At 43.1% G+C, this 14,600-nt stretch overlaps 1 protein-coding gene across 2 annotated transcripts in view; it reads left to right on the plus strand.

The window, feature by feature from the left end:
• Positions 1 to 12,420, plus strand: part of mxi1 (max interactor 1, dimerization protein) — a 31,202-nt gene extending 18,782 nt beyond the window's left edge. For both annotated transcript variants that reach the window (XM_049571061.1, XM_049571062.1), the window contains exons 4-6: positions 8,921 to 9,035; positions 11,022 to 11,220; positions 11,760 to 12,420. In XM_049571061.1, the coding sequence (XP_049427018.1) occupies positions 8,921 to 9,035; positions 11,022 to 11,220; positions 11,760 to 11,923 (478 nt within the window). In that variant the 3' untranslated portion in view covers positions 11,924 to 12,420. The remainder of the gene's footprint in view (positions 1 to 8,920; positions 9,036 to 11,021; positions 11,221 to 11,759) is intronic.
• The last annotated feature ends 2,180 nt before the right edge of the window (positions 12,421 to 14,600 follow it).

Below are 14,600 nucleotides of genomic sequence, written 5' to 3' on the forward strand. Positions count from 1 at the left end.
AAATCTAGCAGGCAAATTGTCTCGTCCAGTTACTTTAGAGATAGTCATTTTACAAAGAAGGTCAAACAATTGCACTCCATTTCACTATAAATTAAGCCAAATGCAAGTACGTTATTGCATTGTATAACTGCCAGGAACACAAAATTAGCTGAAAATGTTCCATGCATACAAGACGCCAAATGTGCAATTAAAGAATTTTATTCCATTAATCCACCAAACATCAGGGGTGTAATTTCTTTTGAGTTGGGATCATCTGTCCTCGACATTTTGCAGCAATTCCTACAGTCACACAGCAAAGCAGCATGAGTAACTCATATATATGCTGCCATGTGGGTTGACCCCCTCTCCATGTATATTGTATGTTACCATCTGCAGCATATGGATGGCTATGCCACATGTTCACATGTTGTTCCACTATACATGATCTGGGAGAGGGAGCCTTACATGTGATTCGCCTTAGCGACCGGTCAGGACCATTTGAGCAACCCAGTGTCTCGCTTACTATCTTTAACTGTGAAATAATGGATTTGGAATGTTTTGGAAAATAATGCTCAAAGCAGAGAAAGAAAAACATCTGTGCCCACAGTTTCTGTTTGATTTAATTGCCTCCCACCACACAGTGAGATCATTTGCCGCTGATTTGATGTAGTGCTCCATGGACATGGCTTAGTCTACTTTAAATGAGGCTTTGCATTACAAAATACTCTAATCACTCCAATAATCTTTGACATTGCTGAGAATCATGATTTGCGGCTGCTTTAAATGAGCCCTGACACTCAAAGAAGAGTAAGGCAGAGGATGAACAGTAGAACTCCCTCACGAAGTCAAGTTTTTATTTTTTATGTTTTTTTTCCCCTAAGAGGGCCCGTGTAATGATGTCTTAATTTCCTTTCGCATGTCAATTTAGGAGATTTACCGCTGAGACAGTCATTGGTGATGTGTAATTAGTGTAATAACTGGGTGAAGGGTCAAATTTCCTCCCCCTCTGCATGTATTAGAAGTAGGTCAAATAGTGTGTGTGTGTGTGTGTGTGTGTGTGTGTGTGTGTGTGTGTGTGTGTGTGTGTGTGTGTGTTAAATGGGTTTGAGAGTGTGGGATTTGCCAGAGAGAAGTGTATTGACTGGTATCTGGGCTGGAAATCTGACCCTCCCCTTTTAAGAGCACGTCCAGTAATTATGTCAGACATCTTGGATGGCCTGAGAAGTTATCCATTATTTATGTATTCACAAGTTTGGAATCTAGGGCAGCCATTTTTTTTTTCTCCATCGCTTGTGCTTCGACTAACGCTGCAGGTTCCAGAGGACTTTGAATGAGGAATAAGCAGAAACTCCACTTGCTTTGTAGGTGCTGCTTTCAGCTGCTTTTGGTTTATGAAAAGAATGAAAAAATCCTACTCTGTCCATGCCACTCTTCAGGCCCAGGTGTTCTTTTATTGGCATTTATTTTATGCACACATAAAGCACACTTACATGAATATGTATTTTCCCTTTTTTCTGCTCAGCTTCTTCCCCTCTCAATACTCACTGCGCACAGAAAACACCATGCATTAGATCTGCACAAATTTCAGTCTGTTTAACGGACACGTGAGATAATCAATTGAGGCTTTTAGTTTGTGTAAGGAACAAAGAAAAGACAGAAAAAATGTCTGGATGGCTCCCTAATTGCCATCAAGTATTGTCTTCAAAGTGACAGGATGCAAGTGAAATGATGTTTTGTGTAATTTAGTCAAAAGAAGTACCTTCAAAATAACATCACTGCAAAACAAAAAGGAAATTCAGATGATGTGTGCCCTATTAAAAACAGGATAAGAAAGGAAAATACTGGAAGATTAGATGTTGTTAGCATCACAAAATGTAGAACTTCAAAAACCAAAGTGTCTCAGGAGCTAACTCGGAGACTATAAGGTCCTCATGTGTATTCATGTGCCAATTGGCAAATTGTTGATAATGGATAAAAACATATGGCTTGGTTTGAGAAATAAGTTTGCACATTTCAATGTTGTTTTTCTTACTTCGTTTTTAGGATATTGGCTACATTTAGTGTCTTATTAAGTAAGTATTTCCGATACCAATATTAATATCAGAGACTCGTAGTGCTTGCTTACAGGCTGAATAAGTTGTTGCAGTCTGGAGGCTTGTGTTTGACCTGGCAGCAGCAGACATTAAGTGGACAACAACTAGGCTACAGGCTTTCTTTTTTTTATTGCTTGTGGGAGAACCTCCTGTGGTTGGAAAGACCTGTTGTGCAGTTTAAAGGAATACTTCACCCACAAAATGATTATTCGTATAATCACTTACTTACCCTGTGTTACCTTGAATTCATGAAGGAAACTTTGTTGTTCTCGCATGCCTGCATGATGAATGACGAATCCATGAGAAGCACACCTGAGCAAGCTTAGGCTGCTTACTCGTCCGCGTGTGTCAGACTGTTTATGTGGAGGGGTTTTAAATAGTAAGGTTTAAGAGAAAATGCATGTTCTTAAGAAGAACTGAGTTTACAACTGGATAAATTTAGACTTGGATTATACTGTACGAGTTGTGTGAGAGTTTGTAAATGGATATTTTGATGTAGTTTTGCTGTTGTTAAACATGGACCCCCGTGATTTTAATTCATTAAGAATTTTCTCCTGTTTGGATTCTGGGTTCATCATGAAGTCATGCGAGAAAATGTTTGTTTAACAATGTATAAGACAAGACAGTCTATGTTTTGGTATTTCAGCAAGACTAAGGGTGTTAACAATACCCTCACACTTGTCTCTAGCATTATCCTACTAGAGTCACTGGAATATTTTCAAGACACTACTGTGCTGATTGCTCTTGTTGTCTTGATGGAATTGCAGCTTGTTGCTGCCACTACACTTGTTTCACGTCACACAGAAATTTAAGGGGCTATTTGTCTGACACTAGTTTTTGACTACAGAGATATCAGATATGTGTGTGCATGTATGCACACAGAGGTGTGTGTGTGTGTGTGTGTGTGTGTGTGTGTGTGTGTGTGTGTGTGTGTGTGTGTGTGTGTGTGTGTGTGTGTGTGCGCCCTTCAGCGCCTGTCCAAAGGCACATGCACTCTGCTTGTGCGCATGAGATGATACAAGGACGAGGGAGGTTGAGTGCAGTAGAGCTGTTGTTCGTTGTACTGACAAGAGAGAGAGAGAGAGAGAGATGTACATATGATGTGCGTAGGTTCTGTAAGAGCTGTGGTGGGCAGCTCTCCCATACCAACAGGGAGAGCTTCAAAGTGCTTCTTTAAAAAGGACTCTGCTTCAATCACATTGGAGGCAGTTTGACGCATTTCAAGAACGACTGAACCCGCTCACAGTGAGATGAAGAGCGGTACAGAGATGACGACGGATTTGTTTTAGTATAAATGTTTCCCAGTGTTACTTAAACTTACAAATGAGGCAGGGCTTTGCGTTTGAATTCGGCTGAACTGCAGCAAGGAAAGGAGACTGAAAGTAGTCGAATTTGGGAGAAAAGGGCAGGTCTTTCTGCACGTGATTCAGGGGGGGCCCGGGATGAGAGAGGAGGGTGGATGAGGAGGAAAGGTGTGGTGCAGTGACCCGGGGCCGGCTGGCTGCTCGCTCACATGTCAAAGCCAAAAGGCAGAGCTGCCTGCCTGCGTACCCATCTGGGGCCCATCAGGAACACAAGCCACAGGAGCACACACACACACAAGCATGAAAGAGACACACATGCACACACACAACACACTGGTGAAGTGGAAGCGTCTCATTGTCTCAGGAGGAAAGGGAAGGCTGGCTGTGTCTGTGGCGAGCCTGCAGGTCGTGCCTTTAGGATTTCGCACACTTTAAATCTTCTATTTTTGATTGTGCATAGCAGGGTATTAAATCAGCTTCTTTATTTTTTAGAAGACATTTTTACCTTGGTCTGTTTTTGCTGAATGCCGCTGATTTTTTTGCTGAATTTTGCGAATGATGGAATTATACTTGCAATGTGCCTATTGAAATGCATGCTTCACCCTTATTTCAAAATAATTTCATAATGTTTCAGGGTCATGTCTGAACCAAGCCACCATTGATTCAGACTTGATTGTGTAGAAGTATGAAAATGAAATGACCATCTTCATTAACAAGTGGAAACTAAAAGCTCCCCATCTCTATAGTTCTTTTATGAATGCTGTTACAATCCGCACACATTTACACTGTAAGTTCCAGGCAACTCCTGTGAACTCGTGGGAGATTGGCCTTAGATGTGGTTTCCTTTGAATAGCCAGTAACATTATGAATCGATCTGCATTAAGACTCTAGTTCACAGAAGCTCACTGCCTCACTACCAGAGAGAGCGTGGGATTTCAAAAGCAGCTGTTAGCTTAGGTATACCCGCAAGGCAACAAAACGAAAAAAAAAAAGACAAACCAAACAAAAACAAAGTGAAACATGCTATTATATTCGCTTCCTTCCCAGGAATCTCTCACCACAAAATACGAGGCAAAACAAGGCTTTTCTGCCTGTGTTGTCTTATTGTCAGTGAGGGATTTGATCTCCCTGCTGTGCGTGACAGTTTGGAGCACAGGTCCTGGTAGCAACTGGCCACGTGTTATGTAATCCGCCACAGATGAAGAGATCCCCGTTCAGGCAATGGCTCGCTGTGCCATTCATTAGACACTGGAAATACTGAGGGGCAAAGCTATAGCTTTCACTATTAGTCTGCATTAGTGATATCTCACTTTATGTTGTGTTTATGTACTGATGTTTTCCACACTGTCTGTTATCATAGAGATCCTGTCATTCATTGCAGTTGTGACTTTTGATTTTGATTTTTGTTGTTTTGCTGCAGTTGATTATTTTCAGTACTTGAAGGTGTGATTGTTTTTTAGTTGTTTCGTATGTGAAATTGGCTTTTTATAATCATTGCATCTATGATTTTTTTTTTTAGTCTAAATGATTGTAATATGGAGCTAAACATGGCTAACTATCAATACAGCTGTTTTTGCTTTTGGATCTTTAACTAGTAGGCCTGCACAGTATACTGCTAAAATACAACAAATTACTTGTTGAACTAAAACAATTAAAGCAAATTATTTTCAACAGTCTTTAAACAAATTGAACATCTGTCTGAACCGACCTGAGTCTGGAAGAGTAGTAACTGAGTCTGTCCTGAACCTGACATTCTGTTTTTTTATTTTCCAACCAACCCATCCATGACACAGTTAATGTAAGTTGAAGAAAAGAAAAGCTGAAATAGCCTTTGTGTTCTGTTCATGCTTTGTCATGTAAATAACAAACCTCAGCACTGAACAAGAAGCAGCCCAACACAGACATCATTTTTATTTATTTTTACACTATATTTATACCTAAAAGAACATGAAGCACAACATCAAGGCAGCCAAACCTGAAAATCATTTGTATATAATATAATATTTCTCCAAACCTGGCCCGGTCAGTTGGGCTCATGTCAAGTATACACGGAAAAGAAAAGATACATTTTTAAGTGCAGTTTTCTGCTGATACTTTCTTTTAGCTAACTAAAAAAAAAAAAAATCAGTAAGTGCAATTACACATCACAAAATGTCTTTTGCAGTGTGATTATCTCATAGGTTGACATCGCAATAATATATGTAGTCCTAATCACTAGAGAGTACTACCCTCAGGAGAGCAGTTTCACCCCTGATGAAAATGAGGTCAATTCACCCACATTAACAGCAACCTACTGACACTGCCTGCTGACCTGTGATGTCACATTCTTCCTGTTAAGTTTACTTGACCGATCCTTAGCTTTAGCAGCTGAGGACATGGAGTTATGGGGCTGCACAGTAAATCCATTGCAGTTTATGTAACTAGCACCAGCCTTTTCTAAGAACTGGGGAAACAGTAGGCTCTGTTGCTGTGTTACGTGGCTACAAGGCAGAGAGAGATTCTGGCTGCAGCACGCAGGTATTTATGGTCACAAGCCGCCACTCATATCGTAAGCTGCAAATGGCTTAAGCTCTTTGGCCGTGGGTCGACATGATAAACAAGCCTTTTCAGGGATTAGGGCCCCGTCTTGGGGGCATCACCAGTAGCTAGTAACTTATGACCTTTAACCCCTAAGTGACACGGCTAGAGATAGTGCTGGTGCAGACTAACATGATAAACCAGTCTCTGCCATTATCTTTAGTTTTGCCTGCAGCTCTGAGGACATAATCGTTTTTCTCCCAGAGTGATTTCTGAAATACTAGCCAGCTGAGAATAAGAGTTCCAGTTGTTTGACTTCCCATTGCCAGGCAGCCCGACGTGATGGCAGTGAATTACACTCTAGCACACACTCTCTCTTCTCCTTCCCTCACAGTCACACTCTGTTCCTCCGTCACTCACTCTTATGCTTTTCGGGGGCTCCTGTAGTTATCAGAGTGCTCCACAGCAGAGCACGTCATGCACCAGAGATTAGGACAATATGTCACGCAGACGTCTCACATGTCTGCCTATCAGTAGCCGCCAAGACAGTAGCATGTGGTCACACGGTGCAGAATGTTGCTGTGAAAAGAACAAAACTAGGACTCAAAGTGCTGAAGAGGATGACAGCATGGCAGACTCCTCCTCTGCCCCCTCCTCCTCATCATCATCATATGGGTGTGAAAAGGTGTTTGTGGTTTGACACTGACTCGGCAAAAAGTGGTGATTCAGCAGCCCGACAAGTGACGCCTCACACTGCACTCACTAATCGAAGTCTTAGTCCTAAGCACCATAATGGGATATTTCGGTCATAGACAGAGTTAGATGGTGATATTCTGCGGAGCCTGTGCGGCCAACGTGCCCCTCCGCTTCCTCTGTACATTCATCATGTCAGCTGGGTCAGGGAGAAGGGGAGAGGGGGAGGGTGGGGAAGGACAGGAGTGGCTGTAAGTGGGGGTTATCTGAGGTTGTCTGCTGAGATGGTTGTTTTAATCTCGATGGGAGTCGAGGAGAAGATGGTGGTCTCTGGTGTCTGGAGTTTGTTAGCTCGACGCCTGACAGGCTAGACGGACATACGGGCCCACACATGACCAGTGTGTCTAGTTCTGTTCTGTCCTCGCAGCCCTCTATATCAGGCACTCCCTCGCCCCTGTGAGTGGAAAAAATGTTTGTGACTAAGGAAAAAGTAAGAGCGCACAAGATGTCCTTAGTCATGCATGAGTGTTACACACATTTTACTGATTAAAAACGGGACGCTCAGCAGCAAGTACATGTTTGTTCTTGCACGTAACGTGAAATTATATTTGTGTCAGCTCTTCAGCTCCAGCTGCACAATAAATTATTTATTGGCCTATCAGCAATGTTTAAACATTCCATGTACATGGCCTACTTAATTTGAAAATGGTTAGCAGTATGCACTTAATGCCTGATTTCCTCATGATCAAGTAATAATCATAATCGCAGTGTTGAAAAAAATGATCAGAATTGAAATTACTGAGACAGATATTCTGCCATGTTGTCTGCTCTGTAGTGTGTCCTAGACGTCTCCCAGGTGGAACTGTGTGTACCCCCCTCAGGCTGCTGTAGAAAGAGTAGAAAGTGATTAATTGCCAGCTGATATCTGTGTGTGACTGAGAGTGTGCATGTGTGTGTGTCGGGGTTCAGATGAGGCAAACACAGATAGACGTTTCACAGCTAAAGAGCAAAGGTGGACTCTGCTCCCTCCTGTGGATAAAAGTGATTACACACACAGATGACCTGAGCCAGACTCATCATCGTTACCAAGTCCCAGGTTGAAAACGTGTGTGTCTTGTGACATCATCAAGGTATAGCACAACAGACGGAACCAGGGCACCTCCTCTTTAACTCCCCAGACATGCAGCACTTGTCTCGTTCATGTAGTTTAAGCACCACACACTCACGCATACTGTACTGGTGTAATGGCTTGCTCTTCTCTCCTGTTCTTATCGGCAGCACTATCCACGCATAGCTGAACCTTCCCTCCTCACACACACACATACTTGCACACACACACACACACTGACATGCACACAGACGGATATACTCTAGCCAGTGCTCACATGTCTCCACCAGTCTTAAAGCAGCAGAGCATAGCAGAGAGCAGTCTGGCCCGGCGTAATCAGTGCAGTGAATTCCTGCTCCGGTCCCCTGGGCTTGTCTCCTCTGGGCTCCCCCCAGAGATAGTTCCTGAGGTCCTGGGTGGCTCCGCTGAGTCCACTGATTCTTAATGTCTCTCCACTTTTCCCTTCAGGCGAGCTGAAAGGGCAGCTCCCGCTAATGGAGCGCTGATTGTGTTATAGCCACAATTATCACTCTTTACCTCTCAACTCGGAGCCATTAGCAGGATAGATAGTACCCCTGGCCTGTCTGCAGTCACAGAATAAGGGACTGTCAGAATGATGGAGCATATGAGCCAAGCAGGGTCTAGGAAATGCCGTTACACCTTCCCCCCCCCCCCTTCTTTCAGCTAAGACTTGTTTGTAATGTAGGCGAGAAGGGTAACTAAAGCTGGGTGCAAGAAATACCTGCAGAGGATTATGTGGGACGTGAATCATATGTAACCTGCAGTGTTGTTGAACGATAAGCTGGGGATTTACAATACATGAGCCAGGTCTGCAGCTGTTGGATCCTCACAAAGAATACAATGTCTTCTAATGAGCCTGCATACCAAGACGACAGAATGTTGCTTGCATTTAGGTGCTGAAGTGCAGGTCTTTTAGAAGAAAATCCAGAGATGCTCAGCAAATACTATCAACGGATGTGAATACGTTGGGGGTTTTTTTAGGGATTGGTGTAAAGTCATGTAAACATCTTAACGTCTATGTTAACCTGTAATCTATGCATCAGAAAATAAAAGAAATCAACTGAATAACACAAGGGGCAGCTGGTTTAAACAGTGTTTAGAGTGAAATTTCCCTTAAGAAACCTCCTGACCATTGATATAAGGTTGCAGTGCAGATCACATTTTCGTTTTTCATTTTTCACACTGTTTCTGTCTTTTCTCCGCAGACGAGCTCACCTGCGGCTGTGTCTTGAGAGGTTGAAGGCCCTCATACCCCTTGGACCCGACTGCAACCGCCACACCACCCTGGGCCTGCTCAACAAAGCCAAAGCACACATAAAGGTACGGGATGATTAGCCCACAGAGAGCTGACGTCACGTAAATATGAACCACAGGGCGAAAGAAGGAAGTGAAGCAAGCAAAATAGAGCAGTGTTCGAGTCTGAAACGCATTTGACCCCAAAGAAATAAAAATATGAAGTATTCTGCAACCAAACAGAACAAAGATGAAAACAAGACAACAATGTATTTACTGCTCAAATGAGATCAGAATGATAGGCTGATACAAATACACTAACATGCACTGCCATAACAATAAATAAACCCCTGCTTGGATTGTGTTTGTTTTGACCTTTGCTGCCAGATTCAACTATCGTCTGCTGGGATCACTCTTGATACGTAATTTATTTGTGTTGCTGCAGGGGCAGGGAGGCCGTGGCACAAATGTATTTGAGGGGAACCTGATTACATTTCCTTATTGACAGCAGTGTGCATTTTTATCGCAATTTTCAACGACTAGCTGTTTTCATTTCAAAACCCTTAAAGGGGCTGTATGCGAAATTCACAGCATATGAGATATCTGCACATGGTTCTCAACATGGAGGAGGCTGAGCCGGCGGCTTGCAGCTAATGGTGCTAACTCCATAAACAGAGCTAATCAACAACAACAGTGCTGACACAGCTAAAGGTGTTAATCAGGAAACGAGAGAGTGGGCACTACACTTACATGATGCCATCCTGATATCAGCTGTAATTATTGTATGAGTGCAGTGCAACGCGGTGGTGATGAGCTAGCAAGTAAGATACACACATGCATTAACAGTTTACCACAACAAACTACAGTAAAGGTCAGATTACAGCACACACACAGGTAGCGTGACTTCATTCTTTGCCCAGGACGTCATTACTGCACCATATCTTTACAGAGCAAACGCTAGTTTGCTGCTATATTAATGCTCTGAATGTCACATACAGGACCTGTAACACTTGTATGGCTCACTTTAGTTTATGAATGTGTAAATGGTGTAAACAGAATAAATCCAATGAAGGGTAGACCTGAAGTACATCCATGAATAATTCCATCCAAATCTAGATGTGTAAATTTAATACATTTACCACAGCATTAAAAACTGGCTCATGCAAACAAACTTCAGCCAAAACGTAGCCAGCATTCAGCTGGTCACTGGCGATAATTTCCCTGCCAGAGCATATAACACGTTAAGACATCCTGCTTCACGATTTCCAGTCCACTTAAAAAAACAGGCATGTGACTGGCAGAGATTGAGCAGTCTGCATGGGAAAGGCCTGCAGTAGCGTGCACTCACGTAACTGAGAAGCATAAAGCTGATATTGTTGCCGTGGCCCCCCTCCCACTACTGCCGTCATCACTCTGCACTTCTGCTGCTGTCAACTTGAGTCTCTCCATCTCTTATTGACGGCCCATTGTTTTGGTCCGTCGCCGGGAGTCACGCTCGTCACTGTCGGCGACCGTGACATAAGGCTACAAGGTTAGAGCACAGCACATGGCTGTATCAGTCCCTGCCACGGCCCTCGCTTATATTGTCATGGCACAAGGCGGAAAGAGGCAGCGGGTAAAGGAGGTGATACGGTGTAAACAAGGCAGGTGAGGGAAATCATCGTGGGGTTTCAGAGCTGGCAGGAGAAGGGCCAAGGGACATGGCGTGTTTGGTGCTGAATGCTAAAACAGCTGCTGTTTGTTTTGTGCCGCTTGTATTCTGAGAGCCTTTTATATGAAAGGAATTTCTTTATAGTCTAACATCCATCTCTTCTGTATCTAGGCACTGTTGTTTAAGCGGTTCTACCAGCTTTTCTTCTCTCACTCTTATCTCCTCTATATTTCTTCACTGCCACGATTGATGTGTGCAGCCATCTACTCTTCTTGTGTCTCACTTTTCTTTCTCAACGTGATTTTATCTGGCTGTCCTTTACTCTTAAACACTTGAACTTTATCTATACATTCTCATGTGACCCTGATCCCCACACACAATTAACCTATTATCTGCCTCCTCCTTTTCTTTCTCCTGACCAGAAACTTGAAGAGGCAGACAGGAAGAGCCAATACCAGCTGGAGTCCCTGGAGCGGGAGCAGAGACACCTCCAGCGCCAGCTGGAGCTGCTGAGGGGCGGCAGCAGTGCTGCAGCCCAGAGCAGCCCAGGGGAGGGGGAGAGGATACGCATGGATAGTGTGGGCTCCACCCTCTGCTCCGACCGCTCTGACTCTGACCAAGGTGAGTGAGGCCACATTCTTTAAACAGGATTTTAATTTGGCAACTACAAGGCCATCAAACCATCCATCTGCTCTCGGGCTAATATTACCACATTAAGGTTGTACCGGTCAGAGCCCCTCTGGGACTGTATGTGAAATGAGGTGAAAATAATCAACTCAAATACCTGGACAGAGGTGTAAGAAGTAAATACATCTCGAAAGGTTTGAAGTAAACTTTGGTTAGGTGAAGTATTATTACTTTATGTCATTCTGATCTGGTTCCATCTCGGTTCAACCAAGTGAAACTCAAATTAACAGGATACTCATTTATTTACATGGACCGCTGCGATATAGTGATGTAAATGATGTTATAAAGTATTGTGTAGCAGTGCTGGTGTTGTTTTTATTGTGGAATTTGTTGACTAAGAAAAAATAAAGAATATCCCCTGCCTTATCCTTAAAGCAAATCTCATTATCCCCACACTAATGTGTTGTCCACTAAAGAGTTTTGTCTCTTTCTCTCTGCCCTCTCTCCATTCATCTCTCTGTCCTTGGCTGCAGAGGAGATCGAGGTGGACGTGGAAAGCACGGAGTTCTCCCATGGAGAGCTGGACAGTGTGAGCACAGCCAGCACCAGCGACCTGGACGACCACAGCAGCTTGCAGAGCATGGCCAGCGACGAGGGCTACTCCTCCTGCAGTGTCAAACTTGCCTTCTCCTCCTAGAGCCCCGCACCACTTGCCCGCCAAACCCGCCTGCCCTCCCGTTCGTTTGTCCATCCAGCCATGCCTACGTACACACACCCAGTCACCTCAGACGACGGTCACACCCCCCAGCGTCTCCGTCGTTCCTGCCTCTCAGCAGCTCCAGCTTCTTTAGTTGCCCCCCACCTCCATCCTGCGCTGCTGTTTGAGGAGCTCCACTGAGAGCTTTTCCTCACTCCTGAACTTTGAGCCGCCCCGACCAACACCGATACCAGGGACCCAAACACAGACGTGAAACTGCCAACTGATTTTAATTTTCTTTCAATGGGAGATCAGAGACTTGATTGATTTAAAATTGTTCAACAACTTCAATTTTAAACCCATGCAATTGAAATGAACGAAGTGTCTGAATTTTTTTTAAAGAAACACAACCCCTGATTTGATCCAAAATGCACTTAAATTCGTAGGATATTGAAAAAATTCAGAGTTTCTGTTTGGTTCTCTCTCCTGTGGTGTGTGTGTGTGTGTGTGTGTGTGTGTGTGTGTACATGCGTGTGTGTCTGTGTGTGTGTGTGTGTGTGTGTGTGTTGAGCTGGTCCTGTGTATCCCTTCTTAACGTTCTGGTGTTGGGCCTGGATAAACGGGAGCACATCTAATCTGGACTATCATCAAGACTGTGGGTGAACTTTGCCATATCAACACAGCTTGAGCGTGACTAACGTCCCATCATCCCTGAATTTAACCCCCGTCTTATTGTTTGTTTTCATATCCTCTGCTCGACACCGCAGAAGCTCGGACACTCAAATTGGTGCTATTGTGAAACAAACCAACGGGGAAGCAGATCAGATCCACCACTGCGAAGCTTGTAAAGCAAAACAAAGTGTGTCTGCAGTGATTGTTTCCAACCAAGCACCGAGGAAAACAACCAAAAAAAAAAGAAAAAAATGGAGGAAAAAACAACAACATTCCTGTCGAATGTGGGTGCTCAGTGCATTTTCAAAGAGTGGAAATTGTAACTTGTGTGTGTATTTTCTGTTTTGGTTTCTCTCCCCTCGACAAGCAGCTACAAAAAGCTATCCTGCACTTGCCTACTTTAGAGCTGTCCATAGAAACGGCACAAACCAAGAGGTAAAAAAAAAAAAAAAAAAAAAAAAAATTACAATAAAAAAAAAATCAACAACAGCAACAAGGAAAAAGTCCAAACGACAACAAACTTTGGAATAGATGTCCATCCTGTCTCCAGCAGTAACAAGCAATAACTCTTGTAGTCCTTTTTGTCTCGTCAGTTTGAACTCCTTCCCGTTTATTTTTTTTTCTCTCTTCTCCCCTAAAGACTGTGTGACCGTCCAAAAAGCAAATTTCTTTTCTTATTTTGTACATACAAATAGCTTAATGAATTAAACCTTAAAAAGGAGTTTAAAAAAAAAGTTAGAGCTCATGGATAGAACTATTGCCTCTGTTGCTGTTTGACCTGTGTTTATTGTGCATTTTAAATTACATTTTTGGAACGATTTTATCCTCTTCAGAGTTGGCGGTGGATGTGGCATGGACGCTATCACTTTGTTCGGTTTGCTGGTGGAAGTTACTCATTCTGTTGCTGCGCTGACGGAGAAGAAAAGTTACTTTTCAAAGCGATTATAAGAATAAAACAGAACAACTTCCCAGTTGCAGAAAAGAAAAGCGGACCCATTATGACTTCTGTGGGAGAACGCTGAGTTTGTGTGGCACTCTTTTATTTATTTTTTTTCTCTTGTTTATAATGTTCATGAATTTGGGGGGGAAATAAGCTGTATATGGCATTCCACTGGTGGTCAGGTGATCTGCGGAGGGAAAGCCTGAAGTGTGGGAAGGAGAAAACGGGTTGTATGATGTCAATGTTCGCCATCCCAATTCCACTGGCATTAAGAATTGCACTTCAACCACTGTTTTTATTTTTTCTTTTCCACTATCATTTTCTCTCATGGAGCTCACATGGAACCTTTTGTATGTGAAAGAAAATAACAACAACCTCCCTTTTAAGATATTTATTTCTCAATCCCTCAAAGAACACAAGCAAACAGGGAAAAAGAAGTTAACTTATTTTGGTTCTGTCTTATTTTACTCCTCTTTTTGATGCTTATTCCTCATTCCTTATTTTAAAAATTGTATATTTTATGGCTTTTTTTTTTTTGGGGTGGGGAGGGTGGGAGGGGTAAAGAAATGTAGCCATTTTGTTTCTTTTTTTCTGATGTTTAACTCAATGGACACTTGAAATGTAATTGGCCCCTAAGCTGCTCCTAGTGCTGAGCCTCGCCTGTTTAGAGTCACCAGCCTTGTCCGGAGCCGACCCCCCTGACAACAGCCTGTGAGGATAAATGCAGATCTAAAACAATAAGACAGGCAAAATGGCTTCCCTCCATAACCAGCCTTCAAGGTGAAACATTGGCCATCTTGTTGATAAGTTCTCCTGTCTGGGTTGTTTTTGGGTCTGTGCTGACGGAGGGGGGTCATCTCTGCACAAGGTTTATCGATAGCCTAGACTTTACTGGCAGATATTGAGCCAGCTACTACACAATAACGGGGGTCTAAAACTCCACTTTCCTCTATTAAGAGGATTGTAGTCTCTATTAGACTTGTGTTTTAGTTGACAAAATGTGTCTTACATTTACAATTCAATGCCTCCGACTGAGGATTTAAAGAAAAAAAAAACTCGACATAA

This window comes from Epinephelus fuscoguttatus, linkage group LG3 (genome assembly GCF_011397635.1).
Source record: "Epinephelus fuscoguttatus linkage group LG3, E.fuscoguttatus.final_Chr_v1".
Classification (NCBI taxonomy): Eukaryota; Metazoa; Chordata; class Actinopteri; order Perciformes; family Serranidae; genus Epinephelus; species Epinephelus fuscoguttatus.